The sequence below is a fragment of the Arvicola amphibius genome, chromosome 4 (assembly GCF_903992535.2).
Source record: "Arvicola amphibius chromosome 4, mArvAmp1.2, whole genome shotgun sequence".
NCBI lineage: Eukaryota > Metazoa > Chordata > Mammalia > Rodentia > Cricetidae > Arvicola > Arvicola amphibius.
The window spans coordinates 20,281,156-20,306,840 of record NC_052050.1 but is presented as its reverse complement, the minus strand read 5'-3'; the positions used below and the strand labels follow the sequence as shown (position 1 = coordinate 20,306,840).

Below are 25,685 nucleotides of genomic sequence, written 5' to 3'. Positions count from 1 at the left end.
ATAGTAGGCATTGATCGCCGCAAGGGACCCTGGGAGTTGTAGTCCGCGTGGTGTTTTCTGGGTAGAGACAGGGTCTCTCCGCTCTGGAGGAGGGGCAGGAAAGGCGAGAAGCGGTTGTGTTTTCTGATTGGCTGAGCGCTCCGTGGCAGTTGGGGCGCGAAAAGCTAATGACGGTTCGAGGCTGTGGTAGGAATTACGTTTTCCTCAGATTCGAGGCCAGGGCAGACATATTGGAAGGGAAGGAAGACCCCAAGGTGTGGCAGAAGATTCTGGAAATAAACTAAGGAAGCCAGTTTATGGATCTCGTGAACTGTCCTAGGGCTCCGAAAGGCTTCTGAATATGGAAGGACCCTTGAGGCCCAGACTAGCTAATTCCAGTGACTTACAGTTTGGAGCGGTTGCCACAGAGACCATCGAAAACGCGCTGCTTCACTTGGCCCAGCAGAATGAGCAAGCCGTGAAGGAGGCTGCGGGACGGATGGGCAGCTTCAGGGAGAGCCGGATCGTGGGTGTGGATGCAGAGTGGGGAGTCGGGTTTATGGGAGTCCTGGGAGCACTGACCTCTGCTGTTCACTTCAAATATATTTTGTTAGTACTCTTTTTATGCTAGGCCATGGAGGTTGTAAGTGATGAAGACAAGGCTTACCAGCAGCACCCTTCCCCTTCATTCCCGCACCCCCTACTCTCACCCCGCCCCGTCTTTTTCGCTTTTTTTTTTTTTTTTTTTTTTTTTTTTTTTGAGACAAGGTTTTACTGTAGAGTCCTGGCCTAGAACTCTTCATAGCCCGGCTGGCCTCGAACTCACAGAGATACGCCTACCTCTGGCTCCCAAGTGGTGAGATTTAAAGGCGTATGGCACCATGCAGAGTTTTACTCTTTCTTTCGTAAATATGCTTAGAGTGTTTATTATTGACATTGCCTGGGCGAGAAAGATGAAACAATAATGTAGTCATTGCTCTCAAACTATGTACTTTGGGTGGGGATATTAAATATACAAACAAGTAGGTACAAGTATGGTTAGAATAATTGACAGAGAGAGTACATTTAAAGGAGTGGTAAGCTGTGGCCCACGGCTTGTGACTTTTGAGGTACACCTTGAGGGAATGGTGACATTTTGTTTGAAGATAAAGGGAATCTCATCTCTACCAGAACAGGATGCCATGAATAGAGCTTTGGAAGGCAGGAGTGGAGGGTCCAGTTGCAGCCCAGGTTGGGCAGAGCATGTGGAAAAGCATAGAAATTAAGACCAGGAAAGTAGTCTGGAGATATTCTGAGTAGCAATTTGAATGTCCAGGGGGAGGACTTTATACTTGGTTTAGCAGAAAAATGAGAAAGTTACTAAAATTTGTTATTTCTTATTTAATTTATTATATGTGTATGGGTGTTTTGCCAGCAAGCATGTATATGCACCATGTGTATTCCTGGTGCTAGAAAAAGCCAGAAGAAGGTGCCAGATTCTCTGAAACTGGAATTATAGGCAGTTGTGAGCCACCTGATGTGGGTGCTAGGAATTGAACTCAAATCTTCTGGAAGAGCAGTCAGTGCTTGTAAAAGCTAAGCCATTGCCAGGCAATGATGGCGCCGCCTTTAATCCCAGTACTCTGGAGGCAGAGGCAGGCGGACCTCTGTGAGTTCAAAGTCAGCCTGGTCTACAAGAGCTAGTTCCAGGACAGGATCCAAAGCTACAGAGAAACCCTGTCTCAAAAAAAAAAAAAAAAAGCTAAGCATTTTTCTAGCATGAAGACACTGGAATTTAAACAAGGAAGCAGTGTGGCTGTAATTTTTGCCTTGGTCAAACGCTTTTGTGTGTAAAAAGGCTGGACCTGACTGGAGGAGGTGGGCTAGAGGAGCCCGTGTGTAGTCAGAGGGTTAACAGAGCAGTGCCAAGAATGGATTTATAGTATCTCGAGGCAAAATCTAGAAAGCCCAATTTTCATTTAAGAAATAAAGAAGGTAAAAATGACTGTCAAAGGGTTGAACCAGAGACTGGGAGCATAGTAGAGTCACTGAGAGGACCACATCCACACACACACAAATTACAGAAATAAGGAAATGTGACTTTTGTTTTAGGGGGAAATTGTTTTGATTTGAATCTACTGAGTTTAAGATATTTGAAGAACATCCAGAGGAAGGTTAATAGCAGATGGTTTAGAAAGGTCAGAACTAGAAATCAAGGTTTTTAAATTATTTTCATGATACTCCAAGGAGAGAAGAGAAGCAGACCAAGAACAGTTCCTTGGGAAACATTTTGTGCTCAGGGAATTGGAACAGGGGAGCGTCAACAATACAATGAGCTGCATGTAGTAAGTGGCTCATGCAGTAATCCCAGGACTCAGGAAGCTGAGGCAGGAGAATTGCAAATTCTAGGCTAGAGTGAACTACATAGTGAGTCCCAGGTTAGTCTAGCCTAAGATGCACCAATGCCCATCTCAAAAACCAAACCAAGGGCCTGGAAAGATGGCTCAGCAGTTAAGCTGTTTTTCCAGAGGACCCAGGTTTGGTTTCCAGCACCCACATGGCAGTCCAAAACCACCTGTAACTCCAGTTCCAGGGGACGCAACCTTTACTTTTGATCTCTGCAGATGCTTGGCATGAACATAGTGCACATACATACTCAATCTCACACACACACACACACACACATAAAATAGAGACTTAGAGAAGGTTTAGTAGTTGAGGGCTTATGCTGCTCTTCCAGAGCACCCAAATTCAATCCCCTACCACATACATGAGACAGCTCACAACAGCCCCTAACTTCAGCTCCAGGGACTCCAACAACTTATGGCCACCGAAAACACTGCACTCACATGCACACAATTTTTAAAAATCTTTTAAAAAGTAAAATAATAAACCCTACCAACCAACAATAGTTGGGGAGAGAAGCACAGAACCAACATTTTTGAAGCCAACAGGAGGGTTGGGAAGGGTCAGCTGCCTCAGGTGCTTCCAGGGCGTCAGCGGAAATGAAGGTCGGAAGAGGACAGTTTGCAAAGTTTGCTAACTTTGGTGTAATTATTTTAGCCGATTGGGAAAAGCAGAAGGGAAATCGTAGAAACTTCAGGGAGCGAATGATGAAGTGGAAGGAGCAGGCGAGGAAGTTGGGCATTGAAGAAATCAGCCCTAGCTGGGCGGTGGTGGCGCACGCCTTTAATCCCAGCACTCGGGAGGCAGAGGCAGGCGGATCTCTGTGAGTTCGAGGCCAGCCTGGTCTACAAGAGCTAGTTCCAGGACAGGCTCTAAAAAAGCTGCAGAGAAACCCTGTCTCGAAAAACCAAAAAAAGAAAAAAAAAAAAAAAAAAAAAAAAAAAAAAAAAAAAAAAGAAGAAATCAGCCCTGATGAGATGGCGGGGCGGAGGCTGAAAGGCCTTGCGTGTAGCGCTCCATCTGAGCATGCTCGTTAGGAGGTGAAGACAAGTGCAGGTGTGACCATAGTTACTCCGCCTAACCCAAACTCACTTCCCGTGAGGACCTAAAATAAAAAACCAGAAACGACTCCCTGAATAAGTCCTAACAAATCCAAAACAAACGCAAAGGTCTGCTAGGAAATAAAGCCCAAGGTCCAAGAATAAAAGGACAAAGGTCTGGCCAGTAACATATAGGCATGTTCAGTTCTCTTCTCCACGGAGATTGTTAGCCTGGCTGTGGTCTTTGTAACAAAGCTTTGTGTATAAATCTGTTTGTAAGTTAAGTATATTGCTAAACTGTCTTGCGATAGTTTGACTTTTTTTTTTAATAGGTTTAAAACATATTTTTGAGACTGGGTCTCTTGTAGCCCAGTCTGGCATTCAATTTGCTAAGTGGAGATATCCTTGAACTCCGACCTCCTGCCTCCACCTGCTGAAATTAACTGGCATTTGCCATCATGCCTGATACGTTGTTTTTCGTCTAAGAAAGTCAGATTTTCTCGACAGACATGTGACAGTATGATTATGCGCATACAGGCTGAGGTAAAGGATCCCCCTCTGTAATTCTTTGCTTATCAATGATAAAGGTTCTTGGGTCTGTAGTTCTCTTTACCGAGAACTGACATTTACCCTCGTTTCTGCCCTCAAATGATATTGCCAGCTAAATAGAATTTTATATGAGTCTGTTCTTTCAAAGGGAAACAGAAGCAGGATAAAATCTTGCCAAAGTACCTAACCCTCCCAACCCTCTCAATGATTCTTTCCTTCTGACTTGGGCTGTGTTCTCTGAGTTAGGGGATGTTTCTTCCAAACAAGTCACTGCACAGTAACAATAGAGATTTACACAACAAGCTGGCGGTGGAGAGGCGGTGGCCAGCTGCAAGGTGAATTGTGTTTGTAAAGCAATGGGAGTTCTGCAGAGGGTGGTTACTAAACAAATAGTGTCATAAAGACTGTTGAAGCTCCAGGAGGGACCTTTCTGTTCCTGCCAACATTCACTGAAAACAGAATATATGGGTTAGGGTTTTTTATACATCCAAGAACCTTCCATGAAGCTAGAGGTTCCCAGCATGAGGTAGAGACCAACTAGGCCAGCTGGTGTGTTTGTGTGTAACTGACCAAACCTTTAACAGCTGAGACGCACAGGACTGCTCAAGGGTCGCGGAGGGAGCTTGGTAAACCCTTGACTTTGGCACCGAGTTGGTCTCCTTTCCATGCCTCTGATCTGCCTATTGGCAGCAGAGGAAACTGAGCTCAGCTTTGGTTGCTCCTGTCTCATCTTTCTCACCTCCTGACCCTCTTCTCTCAGCTTCATCAGCGCTTTTATACAATGCCAAGAGTTCACAGAGTGGCTTGGCTTGCATCTTGTGAATTAAGCTGTTCTTTCCTGTTTTGGCAGAGTTTGTTTTTCTCCTGTCTGAACAATGGTGTCTGGAGAAATCTGTGAGCTACCAGGCTGTAGAAATCCTAGAAAGGTAAAGCCTGTGCAGAAGGCCATTGTGCTAGTGCCCCTCAGAATGGCGGTGCACACAGCACTAGCCGTTCGCCCTTACTGAGCCGCTGGCTTTGCACCCTTCTTTCACTTGCAAATTCGTTACCTGATCAGTGGAGCATGTCCACAGCACAAAGTCCCTTTAGTTGGTGTGACTGAAAGTTTCTCTCCATCCTTTTCTTCCTTTACAGGTTTATGGTGAAGCAGGCAGAGAACATCTGTCAGCAAGCCACAATCCAGCCGAGAACTAAGACCGAATTGCAGAACTGGAGGGCTCTGAAAGAGCAGCTTTTCAACAAGTTTATCCTCCGCTTGGTGTCATGTGTTCAGCTGGCCAGCAAACTGTCTTTCCACTACAAAGTAAGGAGGGGGGTTGCTCGTGGGCACCTGAGTATTAGAAAGAAAGCAGCTCATTGAAGGCGGCTGTGAGAAACCCACTCCTAAGCTAGGTGACACTACTCATGTGGAAATTCCAGAGTGTAATTATGCTTCCTAAGCACACCGCCTGAATACACACACAGTTACACAGAGGCAGTTATTAAACAGCCTGAAGTTCTGTTCCCAAAGTATAATTGCTGGACAGATGCCATCATTCATACAGGTCACCTTTCCTCCCCTTGGACTTAAGGACAGTTTACATAAGGTACCTGAATTACCAACATGCCTATCAGCATTAAAGGCAAATGATTACACCTAAAGATAAAATGTTTCTACGTTATATCCAGTGCCTGTACAGTAAAATACCACTCGTCCAGCAAATATTGAGTTTTTTCTATGGCTAGATGTTTCAGTAGATACCATGGCTACCACAGTAAAAAATATTTATTGTCTGTGCTCTCAAGGAGTCCCTTACCCAATGGGAAAAGGCATGGGGGTAAACAAGGTGAAAAGGTGGTCTGTTAGTGTAACAGGGCTAGGAAAGGAACTTCATCAGCTTGGGGAGTCATAGAAGTTTATTCAGAGAAAATGAATTATTGAAATTGGTAGGTGGGAGATAGTAGCTACAAAGAAAATCTAAACAAAATTAGGGCAGGCAGGGAGAAAGGAACAGGCAGAAGGTAGGGGAAATCCAGCATGTGTAATGACCAGAAGGGAGAACTTGGGTTTAACTGCAAGTAATCCTGCTTGCATAACTTAGTGGGATTACCAAGAGAGAAGACTTGTGTGGACTTGCAGTGCTCTGTGGACTGCTAGGGCTTATGGCCTGCATCCTGCTATCTCTCCTCTGCCTTTTTTCTTTCTTTCTCAGATAGTCAGCAACGTTACAGTCCTGAACTTCCTCCAGGCTCTTGGTTATATGTGTACCAAAGAAGAACTACTGGAGTCAGAGCTTGATGTCTTGAAGTCCCTGAACTTCCAGATAAATCTGCCCACTCCTTTGGCATATGTGGAGATGCTCCTTGAAGTTCTAGGTACTTTATTAAATGTTTCAGGAAATGTGCACTGGAGACTGCCATACAAGACAAAACAAAAACAAGCCGGGCACTCAGGAGGCAGAGGCAGGGGGATCTCTGTGCGTTCGAGGCCAGCTGGTCTACAAGAGCTAGTTCCAGGACAGGCTCCAAAACTACAGTGAAACCCTGTCTCGAAAAACAAAAAACAAAACAAAAAAATGTGCCCAGGGATTTGGGAACAGGAGTCACACCCTACCAATGAGGAGCAGTAGGAAGCCTGCGTGCTTCTGAATGATATAAAGTCTCCCAGTACTCGTCAGGCAAGGTAGCTCAGAGGTCTCAGCACCTCATTTGCGTTCATTAGGCACTTTATTTTTTGGGGACAGGGTTTCTTTGTGTAACAGCCATGGCTGTCTTGGAACTCTTTATAGACCCAGGCTGGTTTCCCAAATGCTGGGATTAAAGGTGTGCACCATTATGCTGGGCTCATTAGACACTTTCTTATTGCGGGATCCAAGAGCTGGGTTTATGGAGAAGCATAAGACAGAACAACTGTACTGTAATTGGATATATTCATCACTGATGGAGATCTGTCCTTTAAAATGAACGTTCTGGCCAGACATATAGCTTTAATACCAACAGTTGGGAGGCAGAGGCAGATGGATCTCTAAGTTTGAGGCCAACCTGGTCCACACAGAGTTCCAAGCCAGTTAAGGCTACACAGTGAGACCCTGTCTCAAATAAAAGAAAACTGACCCTCTGCTAACAGATCTTCCATGGTAGCGTGTATCAGGAAGCACACTAGCAACAGAAACAGCTGACCTAAGACTGCGACTGGAGAGCACAGCTTGACGCTGTCTTTCATGCCTGTGTTCCGTGTAGGGTACAATGGCTGCTCGGTCCCAGCCACACAACTACATGCAACTTGCCTGACCCTCCTTGACCTGGTCTATCTTCTGCATGAACCCATCTATGAGAGCCTGTTGAGGGCTTCAATTGAGAATTCTACGCCCAGTCAGCTGCAAGGGTAAGAAACTTTTCTAGAATAGGCTCCTTCTGGGGTTGCCTAGTAGATGACAGATCTATGAATATGAGGTGTTTGGAGTTTGGAGCTTGGTGGTAGACTACTTGCCTAGTAAATTCAATACCCAACACTGAGAAACAACACAGGATAATTGGTTCTGACTTCTGTTATGTGGCTCACTTGCTGATTACTGAACCAAATCGGGAAAACTCATGGTTTTTACTATTAAATGAAAATTACTTCAATTAGCATTCTTTCCTTTTTTTTTTTTTTTTTGGTTTTTCGAGACAGGGTTTCTCTGTGGCTTTGGAGCCTGTCCTGGAACTAGCTTAGCTCTGTAGACCAGGCTGGTCTTGAACTCACAGAGATCCGCCTGCCTCTGCCTCCCGAGTGCTGGGATTAAAGGCATGCGCCACCATCGCCCGGCTTAACATTCTTTTCTAGTTCTTCCTTTGCCATTAGTTAAAACTTGAGAGTGCTGGATTGCTTTTATAGTCACTTGAAGGGGGGAAGCCTGTCACATGACTCTAACTTGGACAAAAGTGACTTTGATTACTGTACAGTCAGACTGACCTAACCCTCACAATTACAATTGTTAGGGAGATGGAATAAAGGCCTGTCACACTCAAGACACGTGTGTTTTAACCCCAATTGAGCTGGGGAATGACGACAGGTAAGCTATTACCTGACGATGGCTTCTTTCTGTGTCTAAAGTGCAAGACGATCAACATGAACAATGCATAGTTGAAGTTCTATGACCCTAGCATTTAGAATCAGCTCCAAAATTAATATGGTTTTAATTATTCAGGGAGAAGTTTATCTCTGTGAAGGAAGACTTCATGCTGTTGGCAGTTGGAATCATTGCAGCAAGTGCTTTCATCCAAAACCATGAATGCTGGAGCCAGGTATGCACCACTGAGCAGGCCCAGTATGATCAGAATTTAATAGAGAGCATTCCTTGTCGGTTAAGGAACACAGAGGACAGTCTGCAGAAGAGAAGTGCCAGGACCCAGGAACTGGATAAACAGTCAAGAAGGGAGGGTTGGAAAACCAGAGTAGGATGGAAGTGTCTCCATTTTCTTTATGAATTGGAGACACCCAAGTTCAGTTTGTCCAACTCCTTTATAATTATGACCCCATTGTTCTGTTTTTAACAGAGGGAAACAGCTAACTAGAGAAAGAGTTCACATTAACACTATCAGGGCAATGACACTTGGCCATCAGCAAACATAGGAATCTGGATTTAATTTTGTGTTCAGAAAAATAAAAAGCTTGTTAGGCTTGGGAGACTATCTCAAGCAAGAATCTGTTAGTGTGTGCATAAGAGTGTTGTGCACTACAATGTGCTGAGGCTTTTTAGTAGTAAGAAGTTACTCTGTCTTCCTGAAGGTTGTAGGGCATTTGCAGAGCATCACTGGCATCGCTTCGGAAAGCATTGCTGAGTTCTCTTATGCAATCCTGACTCACAGCGTGGGAACACACACTCCTGGGCAACAGCAGCCTGTTCCCCACAAGGCAGCCAGAGCTCTGAGGACTGCTGCTTCCTCTAACACATGAGGCTGGCTAAACCCCAGACACAGCCTTCTGTCACTGTATTCTCCTTCTCTTTGTTTACTTCCATTCTCAGGGTACAAAAGTTCCAAGTTTCCTTTGGACAGTATTTTGTATTCCAATTTCAGGCACTTTTTTCCTACATTAGAGACAGTTATGGTGGACAAACACATCCTTGTATGTTCATAGCAGGCTAAAAACATCAAAGAATTGGAGAGTTAGTTATGAAATTGGTTCATTTTTGTTTGACAAGACATTTAAGTTTTCCTAATTTAATCTGATTATCGGAGAACACCAGATATATAAGTATTACCCAGGGTTTTAAAACAGACTTTTGGATGGCCTTGGCTGAGTATCTCAGAAGTAGCCTTCTTCTCTTGCTCCCCTACAACTGTTCGTCTGTCCATCCTTCCGTCCTTCCTTTCTTCTTCTTTTTTTTTTTTTAAAGATAGAATCTCACTATTTGGATGTGGCTGTCTTAGAACTCACTATACACACCAAGCTGGGCTGGAATTCAGAGATCCACTTGCCTCTGCCTCCTGAGTTCTGGATTAAATACCATCAAGTCTGGTTACTATTTCATTTCATTTTATTTTTTTAAACTAAAACATTTTTCAACAGAATTTCTACAAAACTGACTGGAACTCAATTCTTCCAGAATATAAAATACTCAATTTTAAAGAAAAACTTACCGTCACATCTCTTGGTAATTAATAGACCATAGCAAATCCTTTATTACAAATAATTAAATCTTTCCATGTCTCAAACAGTACCAAACAGCATTTTGTAATCCTAACAGACAGTAGAGTAGGCATTTAATACTAGAACTGCGTGAGGAAAGAGTTAGACTTCCGGCATCCGACCTGGTGTCCTTTCCCACCTCATCCAAATGTGTACCACTAATATCATCTCAAAACGTTCCTATTTCATATTATAAGTGCAGGAAGTCGAGAGAGATAAAATCCAGTGAAAACACATCAGTGTCAATCAACTAACTTAAAAAAACAAAGTGAATGTCAATTAGTTGTTTTCAAGGGAATGGCAAAAGGGAAGCATGGGATTGAGTCAAACTATGGCAATGGCTGTTTGCTATCCACGGCATCTTGTAGCTCTGGAAACTGTCACATGATATTTTAAAATAAAGTGGCTTTTGTCTCTTTTGGTATTGTAAACATGTGGTTTAATATTACCCAGATTTAATTTAAAGCATCTTTCCAAACCAAACCAAATGTAAAACCTTAAAGGCGAACAACCCCCAAGGAGTAAGTCACTTGTTATAGAATTGTGAGGACACCCAAGCAAGACCCCACTTAAGATTCGTCAGCATGAACTTGAGCGCTTTTGTCCACTGCTCCTCAGAGTTAAACTGGGTTTTGATGGAATAGGAGCCGCCACTGCCTCCAGTGTCTTCTATCTTGCCTTTCTCCACATCCATCCTGCAGATAGACAAAGCAGAGCTCATTAAGAAACAGATCCAAGTTAAGTCAGTTCAGGCAAATGGGCAGGGATTTGACCACGAGACTATTCCCGTCATTTATCTAGCAGCGCTTGGCAAACAGCTAGTGTGTATTTTGGATTTGCTTGAAACCCTAAAATAAAAGGCTGTCACAAGAGCCTCATTGTCATCGCAGAGTACAAGGGCAGGACACACCCAAACACATGACCAGTCTGGAGCAGGAGGAGTGAAGGCTACTGTACTCCTCGCTGTCCGCCTAGGCATCCCTGAACTCAGTTTGTATTTACTCCTTCTCTCACTATGAAGCACAGACCGACCTTTAAAACCACACATTCTTCCTGCCTCAGCCTCCTGAGTGCTGGAATTACAGGCGTGCCCATCTTACTTGGCTCTCAAACTCAGTCTCTTGAACTAGTCTCTATGCTGGACTACTACACTAAGAGAAGCACTCTTGTATACTCCCAAAGGCTGCAGGAAAAGCCTTTCTGAAATAAGGCTACAAACTTGATCCCTGTGCCAAGAAAATCCCACTACCACCTACAACAGTATTCTTTACTCCAGGGACCAGGTGGTCGCACTCTGTTCTGCTCAATATCAAGTGAGTCCTTGCCCATCAGCATCCTGTGACTGCACTGTTTTCCTTCTTGCCATTTTTAGGACCTGGTTCCATTCACCACCCTTTAATTCAGTTTCGTCCCTGCTACAAGTTCACTGAGCCCGCAGAGGATAAAGGGCAAACTCTCACCTGTATGGAAGACAAAATCGTGTCTCGCCTTTCTCCACCTCTTCTTTGAACTGCTGCACACAGTCCAGAAAAGCTACCATTGCATGGTCAAACTTGTTGTCCCAGAAAAACCGCAATCCCCCAGAACAGTATAACGGCAACTCCTGCCCAAGAAGGAGAACTGGCTATGGGCATGTCCCCAGTCATCCCCTGCACTCCAATCACCCGAGCTTTCTCTATGCCCACCAGAACATGTATTATATATAACTGACCGATGTCTTCTATAACCCTCAACCACTCCAACAGTCCTGGGCAAACAGCAACTCCCAGCAGCTCCCCTACCACTGGAAATGCACTGAACTTCAGTATATTCCCACCCCCAAGTCCCCAAGTGCATGCACTCCTCTGATCTGTCCAGACCCTTTCTCAACAGGCTGTAAAAATCTGAATTTTTTCCACCAACCCCAAAGAGCTAAGTCTGAACAAGATGTTGGCTCCTTATGAGATAGTCTGAGAAAGAAACTGAAAAATGTCAGCAGGTATAGAAACTAAACTTTTTTTTTAAGCACAAGGTCTTGTATACTTTAGGCAAGTGCCCTATCTCTAAGCTACATCCCTAGCCCCCAAATGTACCCACTTTGTTAGAATAAACAAGAGCTCTAGCTCCCAGAGTACCTTAGATTTGTCTGTCAGAGACTCCAGATATGAGTGATTTCCATAGGGAACAAGTCGGTACCTAAAGTGGAGACAGAGAGATGGCTACAGGATTTCTCCTATGGTGATTATGGCAAAGTTGCAACCCAGTAATTTTCAATCTGCATCTTACCCAAGGACTTTATTTATTATTCCCACCTACTTCCACCTCCCTCTAGAGTCCATGTTTAAAGACTTAACTAAAAAGATTTCATCTATTATTTATCGGGGTATTCATCAACTCATGTATATTTTGTCTTTGTTTTGTCTTTAAATGACAGGATCTCCCTATGTGGGCCAGGTTGACCTTGAACTTTTGATCCTCCTGCCTCAACTCCCCTAGTACTGAGATTACAGGTGTTCAACACTGTGCCTGGTATTTTGCTTTAGAAGGTATGTATAACTTGAGGCCTGTGGGTTGCCCTTGTTCCCAGGACATGAATAACACTCAACACATCTGTAGACAACAATATCATGTCATAGTATCAAAAGGCTGGACACCCTGGTAGGTTTTTAAAAACAAACACTGAAACTTCATTAGGGAAAAATTAAGTTCTGGTGACTTTTGGGACCACTGCTGGAGTCATGCAGTTTGATGATACTGCTCTATGACATCACAGCAAGAGCCCTGTGATGAAGGGAAAGCAGGGCACAGGCCCTTCTGTCTGTTGGCAGCAAGAGTTCTGGCCATAGTGAAGCAGTACCATGTGGTATAGACAGACGACATCACAGACATGCCTTGCCCAAGGTGCCGTGGAGAGCGGCATGTTCTCACCTCTGAAATTTCAGACCCATCTTATTGGCTAGGGCATGCAGCAGCAATACTGTCTGGCCCCAAGCAGCATTGATTTCATTCCATTCCACAGGAACACTGGGCAAACGACCTAGTCTGAAGTTATTGATTGTGCCAAATTGTCCACTGTGCCTACAGAGAAGGGCAGAGGGGGTCAGGGGGAAATAGAGATTATAAAACGTTTGAGGTTTCTCACTTTCACCCAGAACCTAGCATACACTTCTTTTGGCTGCCCCAAACCTAATGCATCTTTCCCCCTGCTGTTTGGATGTCCAAGCAGAACCGAGAGTCACTGAACACTCTTATGCTCCTCCCCCAACAAAATAACAACACAAATATCAAAGCCAAACAAACCCTCCAGGCTCCACTGAGTCTGCCTCCTACCTCTCTCTCTATTAGATTTATTTACTTTATGTGTATGAATGTTTTGCCTGCATGTGTGAATTTGTACCAATGCATGCCTGTTGGATTCCCTGGAGCTGGGGTTATGGATGATTAACAACCACCATGTGGTGCTGGAAAGTGAACAAGTTCTCTGCAAGAGCAACAAGTGCTCTTAACTGCTGCTGAGCCATCTCTCTAGCCCCCTCCCACTTGTCTTAAATCTGTCTACTTTCCCTCCATCTCAAGGCTGCTATTCTTTTCCAGTTAAGAGTCCCAGCAACACCTCCTTCCCAGATTATTTCTCACCCTGTAAGTAAAGCTACCATCCACAGATGCAGATGTGCTTATGCCACTTCCCTGTCTGAGATGCTTCAGTAATTCCCTCTGCCTTTGGGATCAACTCCAAATGCCTTAATAATGGTAATTCCCCAGTTTCACATCTGGTCATTTGCCCCTTTACACTCGATCTTCAGTCATAATAAGACTTTTAGTTCTTTGAACTTGCCATTCCCTTGCTCCTGTTTCTTTGCACACATGTTCTCTTTGCTAGAATAACTCCTCCTCTGTAGACATCTATTTCACCCCTCAGCCATATCAGCCTTCTCTTGGTGAAATTTTCCATGCAGCTTCCTCAAAGTGGGAAGGTCCCTTTCATTTCATGTTTTCACAGAACCCTTGGCACACTATCACACTGTGTGACACCAGCCTGCTATTTATGCATTCCTTGAAGGTAATGAGTAGCTGGTATCCTGTACATTTCTTGCTGGGACTCTCCTGGTGTCTAGCACAGTGCTTTCCACACATCAGATACTCAATAGTTATTAAATCAGTAATAAATACACAAATGAGCCTGGGGTTAATAAATCAGTACCAGGGCTGGAGAGATGGCTCAGCTGTTAGGACCACTGGCTGCTCTTCCACAAGACCCAGATTTGATTCCCAACACCCACATTGCAGTTCACAACTTTCTGTTACTCCAATCTCAAGGGCTCGACAGCCTCATCTGGCCTCTGTGGGCACTAGGCATGCATGTGGTGCAATAACATATGACGGCAAGCACCCACACAGATGAACATAATACAAAAATTTTTAAAGCTGCACCAGGCAACAGGATTTGGTGGACAGACACCACTACATTCCTGTTGGTTTTTGTTTCACTTTTTCTGAGAGAGTTTCTCTGTGTAGCCTTGGCGGTCCTGGAACTCACTCTGTAGACCACCAACCTGGCCTCAAACTCAGAGCTCTGCCTGCCTCTGCCTCCTGAGTGTTGGGATTAAAGTTGTCAACCACCACTGACCAACTAACCACTCTAGAATCCTACCTGTGTGCATTCGTGTGTGTGTACATGCACCCCACATTATAGCTATCCTATTACAAGGAATCACATAAAGCTGGCTTAGGTGAAGAGGACCTCCAGCACCTCTTCTCTGGGGAGGTGTTCACCCTGGTATGTGGCTGACAAATATAAATGCTTCCCAGATGTGCCTCCCCCAACCCCGCAGCCCTCATTACCAGATATGGAAGGTGGCATTGAAGACGTTGGTTTTCTTCAGTTTGTCCAGCTGCATCTGGGCATACCGCATCTGGTTCTCTACACTCTTCAGCTCATCATCCAGCTCCAGCTGCTGTCTTTTAAACTCACTGTATTCCCGCTGGTACCTGCGAGCAGCCAAGGGGACCCTAAGGGCTGACCATGGAGGCTGTTGTCTCTTTCTCACCGTTCTTCTCAAGGACTTACTCTAGTGGTAGAGTTACAGCTTATTACAGAAATCTCCATTTGCCACTGATTCCTCTCAGAGGAATGTTTTGCCTACAAGGCATAAAAACACCTCAAATTCCAGATGCCCATATTTAAAAATATAGATGGAAAAAAAAGGATTCTTGTGAACCATGACAAAAACATTTCTGTATTTTTTTGTTTTTGTCAGAAGTAAAATAATTAAGAATGGGTCTCTTAGCCAGGCGTGATGGTGCACACCTTTAATCCCGGCACTCAGGAGGCAGAGGCAGGCGGATCTCGGAGTTTGAGGCCAGCCTGATCTCAGAATGATTTCCAGGACAATTGAGGCTGTTAAACAGAGAAACCCTGTCTCAAACAAAAATAATGGGTCTCTCATTATATTTTTTATTTGTGTGTGGGCAGGCTTTTATTCTCTCCTTCCACCATGTGGGTCTCAGGCTTGACAGAAAGTGCTTTAGCCCACTGGACCAGTTAGCTGGCCCACGAGTGATGTTTTCAGAACCCTGGTGCCATCACCCTACTTAAGCTAAAACATCCTTTCTTCACTTATTATGTCAAAGTCTTCGTCTACGGCCCCAGACACTCTCCGGGAAACAAGCCCAGAAACAACAGGCAGACACGGCACTGACTGACAGCTGACCTAATCGGACATCTTCAGCCAGAAACCACTCCCTGGCCTGGTATTAGAGACAGGAAGGTAGAAGAGCAGGGCGAGCACTCACTGAGCTTCCTCCTGATCCAGTCTCTCCGCCTCAGCCTGGACCTTCTCTAGGTTTTCTGCCACTACCTTGCGGTTTTTCTCCACATCTTCCAGCTCCTGGATCAGCCTCTCCTCCTCCAGGGCCAGCTCCTTCAGCTCCTTCTGTAGCTGTTCGCTGTCATCCTCATTCATTTGCTCGAGGATCTCCAAACAGCGTCTGCCAAGAACACGGTCTATTGACTAGAGGACACCCGTTGTCCCACGTGCCCGAGGACCAGCACCGGAGTCCTATGGGCCGAGCAGTCTCCCGGCGCACCCTGGCCCTGGAGGTGCTTACTTGTAGTTCTGACACTCAGTCTCCGTGACATTGAGCTGGGTGTCAAGCTGGTCGAGGAGAGTATCTGTGCATTCCTCACACAGGGGGTGATCCACGTCTGTCTGACCCGACATGATGTCAAAAAGGTCTCCAGTGACCTGGAGACAGGAGAGTCAGGGTAGGGCCTCTTCTAGGCTGTCTGCCCAGTCAATCCCTGGGACAACCACACACAGTCCTTGACAGTGGAGTGAGGCCCACTTGCCTTGAGTCTGCGGCTGAGATTCTCCATGGTGCCACCATCAGACGCCTCCCCGATCAGAGTGAAGCTATTAGCACTTTCGGTAGACATCATCCTGCAGATAGCCCCCCACCCATGGGCCACATGAGGGAGCAGAGAGGCCTCCTCCACCTAAGCACTGGCTGAGGGGCCTCAAGGGTAATACCCACTCCTAGCCCGACTGGACCTCCCAAGGATACCTATCTCCCAAGAGAAGGCCATGCTGGTCCTTCACAGGGGCACTACTCAGCAGGAAGTTACCCCAGGTGGACTAAGGAGAAAGGGGGCAATCAAAAATGGATATGTATGTTTATAGGAAAAAGCAGGGAGGATCAAGAAAGACCATTTTTTTAATATTACACTTTTTGACAGCAACTTTTCCCTGCTACACTGATGAGAACTGAGAACCTAAACATCTAACAAGCAGCACTAAAACCTCCTCCAGAACCCATCTCAATCACTCCCTCACATCCCTCGCTTCTTCAACATCAGAGGCACTAACCCTTCTCACTGTGGGAATGGCTACAGAGGAAAAAAGAAGAAATCAGTGCTGAAAGGTGATGGGTAATGTGTAAGGGAACATATCTTTCCTAAAAGGCTAGATGATAATTCATCTACATCACCTGGTCCCAATTCCTAATTCCCAGGTTTAATTAAAATTCCCTTGGCCGTTGGCAAGAAACAGGGGACTGAGGAATAGTAAGCACCTGGCAGGGGGGATGAATCTTCGAGAGACACCATCCTGGCGAGTTTCAATAAATGGCTCCTGAGAAAGAAATAAGAGTGCATTAGAGCCGGGCGGTGGTGATGCACACCTTTAATCCCAGCACTCGGGAGGCAGAGGCAGGCTGATCTCTGAGTTCGAGGCCAGCCTGGTCTACAAGAGCTAGTTCCAGGATAGGCTCCAAAAGCTACAGAGAAACCCTGTCTCGAGGAAAATAAATAAATAAAAGGGCATTAGAATTCTGGCAACTTTGGGGAAATCTATTTCCCCTAAAGCCCAAGAACTATTTGACTTTAGCCTAGATAGCTAACCACAAAACTTGATAAACCAGAACAACTTAAGAAGTGGGTAGGGTCTGGGCTGGGAGATGGCTAAGTAAATACCATTCTTTCTATTCAAGGAAGAGGGACCAAGTTCAGATCCCCACAGTTAAACAAACAAATGGGGCAGGGAGGCACATGCCTTTGATCTCAATACTCTGGGAGGTAGAGAGAGGCAGGGCTCTGTGAGTTTAAGGCCTGCCTTGTCTGCATAGCACAAGAGCCAGGATAATACAGAGACCCAGTTTCTGAAAAGCAAATAAAACAAAACCAACAACACTCCCCCCCCCACACACACACACAAAATAAAACCCAGAAAAAAAATAAAGTGTGAACAGGGTGGCATGCACCTGTAATTGCAGAACTGGGAGATCTTTCTACCCTCCTGGATCTAAGCAGCCAGCCTGCCTAATCTGTAAGCCCAAGGATCAGGACCAGGCTAAAGCCTGTCCCAAAAAAATAAAGTGGCGTGCCAGGCGGTGGTGGTCATGCTTTTAATCCCAGCACTCAGGAGACAGAGGCAGGTGAATCTCTGTGTTTGAGACCAGCCTGGTCTAAAGAGTGAGTTTCAGGACAGGCTCCAAAGCTACACAGAAAAACTCTGTCTTGAAAAACAAAACAAGGGCTGGAGAGATGACTCAGTGGTTAAGCGCAGTCATTGCCTGCTCTTCCAAAGTTCCTGAGTTCAATTCCCAGCAACCACATGGTGGCTCACAACCATCTGTAGTGAGGTCTGGTGCCCTCTTCTGGCCTGCAGGCATACACACAGACAGAATATTGTATACATAATAAATAAATATTAAAAAAAAACCCCAAAAACAAAACAAAAAACCAAGCAGTAGGCCTGCCTAACAGAACTGTATGCCTATTGTCAACTTTTATATAGCAGTTCCTCTATGTTCAACATTTTATAGTATCACTGGCTTCAGCTGTCCTGTCTGCCTCCTTTGCTTCTTTGCAGGTTTTCTCTGGCCCCTGCATTCTAGACTGCCTGCAGAGCATGTGGCTAGAATTAACGGCCCTCAATCCATGTAAGGTTTGCTTTCCAGATGACAGACAGCCAGGTGGATAAATATTCCCTTATTTAACTCTCAAGAGTGAAGCCAACGCCCTCTAACAGGTGCTGCTGCACAGAATGGAGCTCCAAGGACCCCCTGGAGCTCGACTATGCCTCCATCCTGGCTTCCTTCCCTTTCCCATCTCCCTTCTCTGCTTCCTACTAGAGTCCGCTAGGATCCCTCTCCCAAATAACTTCTACAATGATCTGTTCCCTGCAAAAGAAAAGCAACTTACAACATACATCTTTAGTAATAAAAACCATCTCTATTATTACTATTATTACTACTTTATCATCACTGTGCAGTGCTGCTGGAGAGTGACCCCGGGCACTTGCCCATGCAAAGCAAGGGATCTATCACTGAACTACACCCCCAGCTTTATCATTGACAGCATTAAAATTAAAAAATGACATATATTCTAACACTGCTAATCTGTTATGTCTATGGTAAATATACCACCCTTTGTCAAAATGAGATGTGTTTGTGAATGGAGAGGAATGGAGACGATAACAATAGAGAATAAAAAATATGAACCAAGAATGCCCTGGAGCCACCCGGACACACAGGTTATCCCACCTCTGGTCTTAGTTATTTACCTTTAAAAATTACAGCTGGGCGGCGGTGGCGCACGCCTTTAATCCCAGCACTCGGGAGGCAGAGGCAGGCGGATCTCTGTGAGTTCGAGACCAGCCTGGTCTACAAGAGCTAGTTCCAGGACAGGCTCCAAAGCCACAGAGAAACCCTGTCTCGAAAAACCAAAAAAAAAAAAAAAAAAAAAAAAAAAAATTACATTATTTATTTATGTGTAGGTGCATGCTCATGCCGTAGTACAAAGGGCAACTTGCAGGAGCCAGGTGTCTTTCCCCTGTGTGGGATCGAGGGTTTGAACTTAAGATTGTTAGGCTGAGCCCAGGATGGCTGGAAACTTACAACAATCTTTCTGCTTCAGCCTTCCAAGTACCTAGAATTGCAAGCATTAACCACTATGCTGGTCTATAATCACATTTTAAAACGCATTTTAAAAATATTTATTGACGTATTGGTGTGTGTGTGTGTGTGTGTGTGTACAAGCGCACACACAAACGGGTGACAGGATGAGTGGCACTGAACCATCTCTATGGCCTTATAATTCCTTTTTCCCTTTTTAATTTTTGTTGTTAATTATTTTTTGGTTTTTGTTTTTCCAGAATTTCTTTGTGTAGCCCTGGCTGTCCTGGAACTGGCTCTAGAGAGCAGGCTGGATGCCCAGAGATCTACCTGCCTCTGCCTCCTTAGTGTGCCACCACTGCCTGGCTATAATTCTATTTTTAAATGGATGCCTTATTCAGTAACCCTGTGCCTTGGGGTACACTCTAGTACCTCCCGTGATTCACAGTGGACTGACCATGAGCAACTTTCCTTTTTCTTTGTCTGCAGTGCTGGGATTGAATCCAGGACCTTGCACAACCCAGAGCTATAACCCCAGTCCTTAACTCCTTAACTTAACTTACAGGTTTCTTTCTGTATACTGGGCTGACATCAAACCTGCTATAAACATAAAAAATGACCTTGAACTTGTGATCCTCCTGCCTCCATGCCCAGGTTAATGTGATGCTAGGGCTCAAAGCCAGGGCTCTGTGCACAGTAGGCAAGCTCTCTACTAACGGAACTACATCCCTTGTACACAGTAGGCAAGCTCTCTACTAAGGAAACTACATCCCTTGTGCACAGTAGGTAAGCTCTCTACTAACGGAACTACATCCCTTGTGCACAGTAGGCAAGCTCTCTACTAAGGAAACTACATCCCTTATGCACAGTAGGTAAGCTCTCTACTAATGGAACTACATCCCCAGCCCCTATTATTGTTTTGTTTTGTTTTTAATACATGTATTACAGGCTGGTCTGGAATTCATCATGTAGCCCAGGCTGGCCTCAAATTTGTGACCTTCAGGGCCTCAGCCTCCCAAGTGGATTACAGGTGGGTAACACTGTATCTGGCTGGAATACTGTTATTAACCACTCTCTATTATTAGCCCTCTAAGTCTGGGGCACCAAATATTCTGCAAAGATCCAGTCTGTACTCTGGTGTTTTCACGTCAGTCTCCCATTTAGCAGACTGTGAGGAGGACGGGGAGAGGGTGCTTTTTGTTTTTTTACCTCTCCTGAGTGAGCCTCTTCCTCCTGGGTCTCTCCTGGTTTCGCCTGGGCCGTGGTAAGTAATGGAGCTAAGGGTAAGGAAAATCCTCAGTCAGAACAGTCTTATCAAATCAGGAGAGCTTCCCAAAGCATGGGAAAGAACCTGAAATAGTCTCATTACCAGCCCAACCGTACCATAATCTCTCTCTAGATAGGGTCTCACTGTTTAACTCAGGAGGCAGAGACAGGACAACCTCTTATGAGTTTGAGGCCAGTGAATGGCTACATAGCAAGGCTCTGTCTTTTAAAAAAAAAAAAAGCTTTTAGAAAAGCAGAAGAAAATAGGGCGGTGGTGGCGCACGCCTTTAATTCCAGCACTCCGGGAGGCAGAGATAGGTGGATCTCTGTGAGTTCGAGGTCAGCCTGGTCTACAAGAGCTAGCTCCAGGACAGGCACCAAAGCTACAGAGAAACCCTGTCTTTTTTTTTTTTAATATTTATTTATTAATTATGTATACAATATTCTGTCTGTGTGTATACCTGCAGGCCAGAAGAGGGCACCAGACCCCATTACAAATGGTTGTGAGCCACCATGTGGTTGCTGGGAATTGAACTCAGGACTTTTGGAAGAGCAGGCAGTGCTCTTAACCTCTGAGCCATCTCTCCAGCCCCGAAACCCTGTCTTGAAACAAACAAAAAACAATAACAAAAAAGTTTAGAGCACTTGTTGTTTCTTGCAGAGGACCTGGGTTTGATTCCTAGCCCCCCAAAGTTGGAACTATGTAGATAGACCAGAGTGGCCTTGAACTCAGATACACTTGCCTCTCTCTTTTTTAATTCTTTATTATGTATACAACATTCTGCCTGCCTTTATGCCTACAGGCCAGAAGAGTTCTCATTACAGGTGGTGTGAATCACCATGTGGTTCCTGGGAATTGAACTCAGGTCCTCTGGAAGAGCAGCCAGTGCTCTTAACCTCTGAGCCATCTCTCCAGCCCCACCTGTCTCTTGAATGCTGAGATTAAATATTGTGCCACCACAATGGCCATTTATTTATTTATTATTTATTTATTTATTTATTTGGTTTTTCAAGACAGGGTTCTCTGCGGTTTTGGAGCCTGTCCTGGAACTAGCTCTTGTAGACCAGGCTGGCCTCAAAGTCACAGAGATCCCCCTGCCTCTGCCTCCCGAGTGCTGGGATTAAATTATTTTTTTAATTCTTTACACAAAGAAAAACCTCTTTTCTTCCCCGCCTATTATGAGAATGTTAGAATTCTAAAAGCACAAGGGTGTCATGACCTGAAGAGTCATACAGAAAGAGCTACAGTCTTCATGTCTTAGGAATTTACTTCAAGGTATTTCAAGGTCCAGAGGATGGATAGGTCAACAGACCAAACTCGATTGAACAAGTGTAGGTAACTGTTCAAACTAGGTGATGAGCATGTAGGAATTAATTATATATTTAAAACCTTTTTAAAAATTAGAACAACTTAAAAAATAAGGTCAGGTGGTGGTGGCACACATCTTTAATCCTAGAACTTGGGAGGCAGAGGCAGACAGATCTCTGTGAGTTCAAGACCAGCCTGGTCTACAGAGCAAATTCTAGGACAGGTCCAAAGCTACAGAGAAACCCTGTCACGGGAAAAAAAAAGTGTGTGTGTATGTGTGAGTATGGGGTTTATATATGTGTACATGTGAGTATACGTTTGAGTGTGGGGTTGTGCACGTTAGTGTAGTGACTGTGGACAGGAAGAGACTGTCAGATCACTTGGAACTGGAGTTACAGGCAGTTGTGAGTGACCTGATGTGGGAACTGAACTCAGGTCCTCTGGAAGACCAGTAAGTTCTCTTAACCACTATACCATCCCTACCATCCTGTATTTTAAGCTTTTCCATCCCAAAAGTTAGCATAACCGGAAGGGATAAGATAACTTCCTGGGAAGCTGTAACCTGTCTGTATCCACGTATCACGGATGCAGAGCTGGGGACAAGTGGCAGGACACTTGTCTAGCACGAGTAAAGCCCGATTCTCAAACCCAGGCATCGGGAGAGAGCAGAAGAGTCAGGTACAGTAGTACATGGCTATAATCCTAGTCTTTTGGAGGCTGAGAAAATCAATCATGTGCTTAAATCCAGCCTGGGTTATATAGTAAGACTGCATCTCAAAGACAAAACAGCAACAACAAAGACATGGCTAATATACATACAAAGGAAGTCTACTCAGTCTTTTTCCTTAAAGCATAAACTCCTGTTATTTAAGACAAACATTCAACGAAATTCTCCAGGCACAGAAAAGCAAGTACTGAATGAGCTCATTCATACGTGGTTCATCTCATTTACACCGAGAGCAAAGTGGTGGTTATCAGGGGCTGCAGGTGATGGGAGATGGGTAAAGGCCAACGGGCCAGGTAGAGAGGAGAAACAGGTTCCGAGTTCCACTGTGCAGTGTGACTGTGGGTAGCAATAATCACCGCACAGCCTCAAAAGGTCAGAAGGGAAGATTAGGAACATTTTTACCTCAAGGAAACCCTGACTTGAATATCAAACGTGTAGTCAAACATCAAGTGGTACCCCACAAATACATCAGAATTTTAAAAAGTTAAAAAATATGTAAGACATGGTAACACATGCCTTTACTCCAACACTGGGAAGATGAAGGGTGGGCCCTGTCTTTACCTTTTTTTATACGTTCAATGCACAACAATTTACCTTTAAAAATGAGAAAAATAAGCCTGGTGTGGGGGTGCATGTGTTTAACCCCACAATACAGGGGGCACGGCAGGACAATCTCTATGAGTCTAAGGCCAGTCACTGGCTACACAGTGAGACAAAATAAAATGTTTTTAAATAGAAGAAACAGGTTGGACAGATCATTTAAGCAGTTTAGAGCACTTGTTGCTCTTGCAGAGAATCTGGGTTCGATTCCCAACACCCACAGGCTGCTCACAACCACCAGAACTCCAGTTTGGGGATTCAACACCCTCTTCTGTTCTCTTCAGGTATCAGGCATTCATGTGGTAGAGAGAGACATGTAAGCAAAACACCTATACACATAAATAACAGCAATAATGAAGAAAAATAGAGGAACACAGCACCTACTGCCAGGTCTGTGAGCCTGTTTAAATTCCCTGTTCACCTCGCTCACTTCTTCAGGTTTGGAGACTACACTGAGGTGGACCTCAGAGAAGTCCAAATCACGTAACCTCTCTAACCTCCATTCTTCACATGTAAAAGGATGCGACCATGGCCCTTCTCTGTTCTTATTTTTGGAAACAGGGTCTCATTCTGTAGCCCAAGCTTGCCTGGAACTTGAGGCAGCTCCTGCTTCAGTCCCCCTGAGTGCTGCAATTATGGGATGTGAGTCACCATGCCTGGTTTCCACGGGGACTGTTACAGGGACTAAATGAAACAATAAATGGACTGCATCCGGTAGCTGTACGTCCTCAAGAAATTCTGTTTGGTATATGTGGATATGTCTCTACTCTGGAGACAGTGTCAGAACTCTAGACCCCTGATGAGGAAACCGAAAACCAGAGACTGCCACCACAAGACCAATGTCTCTAAAGTTGCCCATTTCCCACACTCTTGACCACCCGCTTTCCACCGGTCCCGCTGACCTGTAAGTTCCTGGATGGTGACCCGGTCCAGGATCTTGAAGCTCGTGTCCAGTTTCAGAGGCTGGCTGCAGCGCTGGCACACGAAGCTCACCTGCATCGTGCTGCTGGACGCCTTCGACCCCTCCATGCCTGCAGCAGCGAAGAGGAAACGCGTTAAGAAGAATAGGCGCCCTTGAACCTCGAGCCCGAGGCTACCCTCTGCCCTGGCGGAGGAGGTGAAGAGGAAAATCCCGGTCGGTGCTTTTCCCTCTGGGAGTAGGATGACACCAACAGAACCTGCTTCCGGGGCAGAGCCAGCCTAAAGCAGTAGGGACTCCCGGGCGGGGAAAGGGGCCATTAAAGTGGCTGTCAGGGTTCCCAGGCTTCTTTCTAAGTTTTCATTTCAGGCCCCGACGCTCTTCACCTCAGGACCCCAGAGCCCACCTCCCAGGCTCGTTCTACCGAGGGGGCACGGTGGCCTCGGGTCCGCCCCAGAGCGAGACCTCCAGAGTTCCCATCGCCCGGTCTTCAGCTACTTCCCGGTCGGCTAGCTGAAGACTTCCGCCCGGGACCAGACGTGACGTCTTGACGGCTGCTGACGCAAGGACCCCTAGTCCAGATCCCTGCTTACCCGGCTCGGGGCGCCATCTAGAAGCTGAAAGGGGAAGCGCAGCGTGCGCCGGCAGGTGTGCTGAAGCCACCCCTGCTCGCTTCTGATTGAGAAGGTCCTAGAGATTTAGATGTGTTAATTCCAAGTGGATCCACTTCCATTACTCCTTTGGTGTCAGTTTTGAAAGTGTCTTTTTTGGAGATTCAAGCTGTCTTTCAAACACCTCTGAGGGAGTGCGTTTGGCGGGCTGGTAAATTTTATTGTTTGTGTGTGTATATATGCATGTATGTATACAAAAAACTGAAAATGTAAATTTAAAAGGTGATAGTGGTAAAGGATTGGGCATCCTGTTTTTGGAGATCATACAAGTTTTTTTTGTTTGTTTGTTTTCTTTTGTTTTTCGAGACAGGGTTTCTCTGTGTAACAACCCTTGCTGTCTGGAACTAGCTCTGTAGACCAGGCTGGCTTCGAACTCATAAAGATCCGCCTGCTTCTGCCTCCCGAGTGTTGGTATGAAAGGCATGTGCCACTACCGCCCGTCTAAATAATTATTAATTAGGAAATGTTCAACACTTCCAGATTTGGGTAAGTCTTATAAAATTATAAAGCTAAATCATTTGGGGGAACTGAGATGTGGCTCACTGGTAAAGCCAATCATACCCTCCCACCCAACAGAGACAGATATACTCATGTTTTTGTGTTGATGCAGTAATAAATGGGTCAATGAACCAGAACAGAGTTGAAAAATACACTAAGGATACAAACACATTTAGTATGTGATAAAAATGGTGTTTCAAAACAGTCATGTGGGGCCAGACATTTGTCACACGCCTTTCATCCCATCCCAGCATTCAGGAAGCAGAGGCAGGTGGACCTCTGTGAGTTCAAGGCCAGCCTGGTCCACTGAGTGAGTTCCAGGACAGCCAGGGCTACACAGAGAAACTGGTCCCAAAAACAAAACAAAACAAAAATCAACAAAAATAATAGTGAAAAAATGCAGATGTGAAGGGAGACCAGAAGAGGGTGTGACTCCCCAGGAGCTGGGGTTACAGGAATTGAGAGCTGCCCAGTACTGGGAAGATGAACTCAGATGGTTTTCTTTGGAAAACCACTATGCCCTTTTAGTCACTGAGACAAGTCTCAGCTTCTTTTTTCTTTAAAAAAATATTTTAAAAAAGAATGGGGTTGTTTAAGTAAATTGTAGGATAACTTACTCAGTTGAAACTATGCAACTATTAAAGAGAATTAAATAAACACCTAGCTGTAAAATATTATTCATTCAACAAAGTAATTGAGGGCTTGCCATGTGCTCAG

At 45.1% G+C, this 25,685-nt stretch overlaps 2 protein-coding genes across 4 annotated transcripts; one reads left to right on the top strand and one right to left on the bottom strand.

Annotated features, from left to right (window-relative positions):
* The first annotated feature begins 99 nt into the window (after positions 1-99).
* On the top strand, positions 100-10,037 carry Cntd1 (cyclin N-terminal domain containing 1). Of its 2 annotated transcripts, XM_038327198.1 has the most exons (7): positions 100-509; positions 4,804-4,879; positions 5,088-5,256; positions 6,146-6,308; positions 7,173-7,317; positions 8,123-8,219; positions 8,704-10,037. In XM_038327198.1, exons 1-7 carry the CDS (start codon positions 341-343, stop codon positions 8,869-8,871), a joined length of 987 nt encoding a protein of 328 aa, XP_038183126.1. In that variant the 5' UTR covers positions 100-340; the 3' UTR covers positions 8,872-10,037. The 2 variants fall into 2 exon arrangements, with proteins under 2 accessions (XP_038183126.1, XP_038183125.1); XM_038327197.1 differs by having other exon boundaries at positions 8,123-8,817.
* Becn1 (beclin 1) lies at positions 9,437-24,341 on the bottom strand. 2 transcript variants are annotated; one of them, XM_038327196.2, is made up of 12 exons: positions 24,206-24,341; positions 23,783-23,911; positions 20,188-20,255; positions 16,657-16,715; positions 15,935-16,025; positions 15,694-15,830; positions 15,379-15,573; positions 14,428-14,574; positions 12,514-12,663; positions 11,721-11,781; positions 11,067-11,209; positions 9,437-10,301 (listed from the first exon to the last, which is right to left on the bottom strand). In XM_038327196.2, exons 2-12 carry the CDS (start codon positions 23,907-23,909, stop codon positions 10,133-10,135), a joined length of 1,347 nt encoding a protein of 448 aa, XP_038183124.1. In that variant the 5' UTR covers positions 23,910-23,911; positions 24,206-24,341; the 3' UTR covers positions 9,437-10,132. The 2 variants fall into 2 exon arrangements, with proteins under 2 accessions (XP_038183124.1, XP_038183122.1); XM_038327194.2 differs by having other exon boundaries at positions 24,186-24,324.
* Between the last annotated feature and the right edge of the window lie 1,344 nt (positions 24,342-25,685).

Bases quoted from the DNA above. Each gene is read 5' to 3' on its own strand.
- Cntd1 (XM_038327197.1), top strand. From the start codon at position 341: ATGGAAGGACCCTTGAGGCCCAGACTAGCTAATTCCAGTGACTTACAG. The intron at 5,257-6,145 runs GTAAGGAGGGGG...TTTCTTTCTCAG, and splicing joins AACTGTCTTTCCACTACAAA to ATAGTCAGCAACGTTACAGT. The intron at 6,309-7,172 runs GTACTTTATTAA...TGTTCCGTGTAG, and splicing joins GATGCTCCTTGAAGTTCTAG to GGTACAATGGCTGCTCGGTC.
- Becn1 (XM_038327196.2), bottom strand. From the start codon at position 23,909: ATGGAGGGGTCGAAGGCGTCCAGCAGCACGATGCAGGTGAGCTTCGTG. The intron at 16,716-20,187 runs GTAAAAAAACAA...TTTCTTTCTCAG, and splicing joins AAGAGGCTCACTCAGGAGAG to GAGCCATTTATTGAAACTCG. The intron at 11,210-11,720 runs GTACTCTGGGAG...CTTCTTGGGCAG, and splicing joins CTCTGACAGACAAATCTAAG to GAGTTGCCGTTATACTGTTC.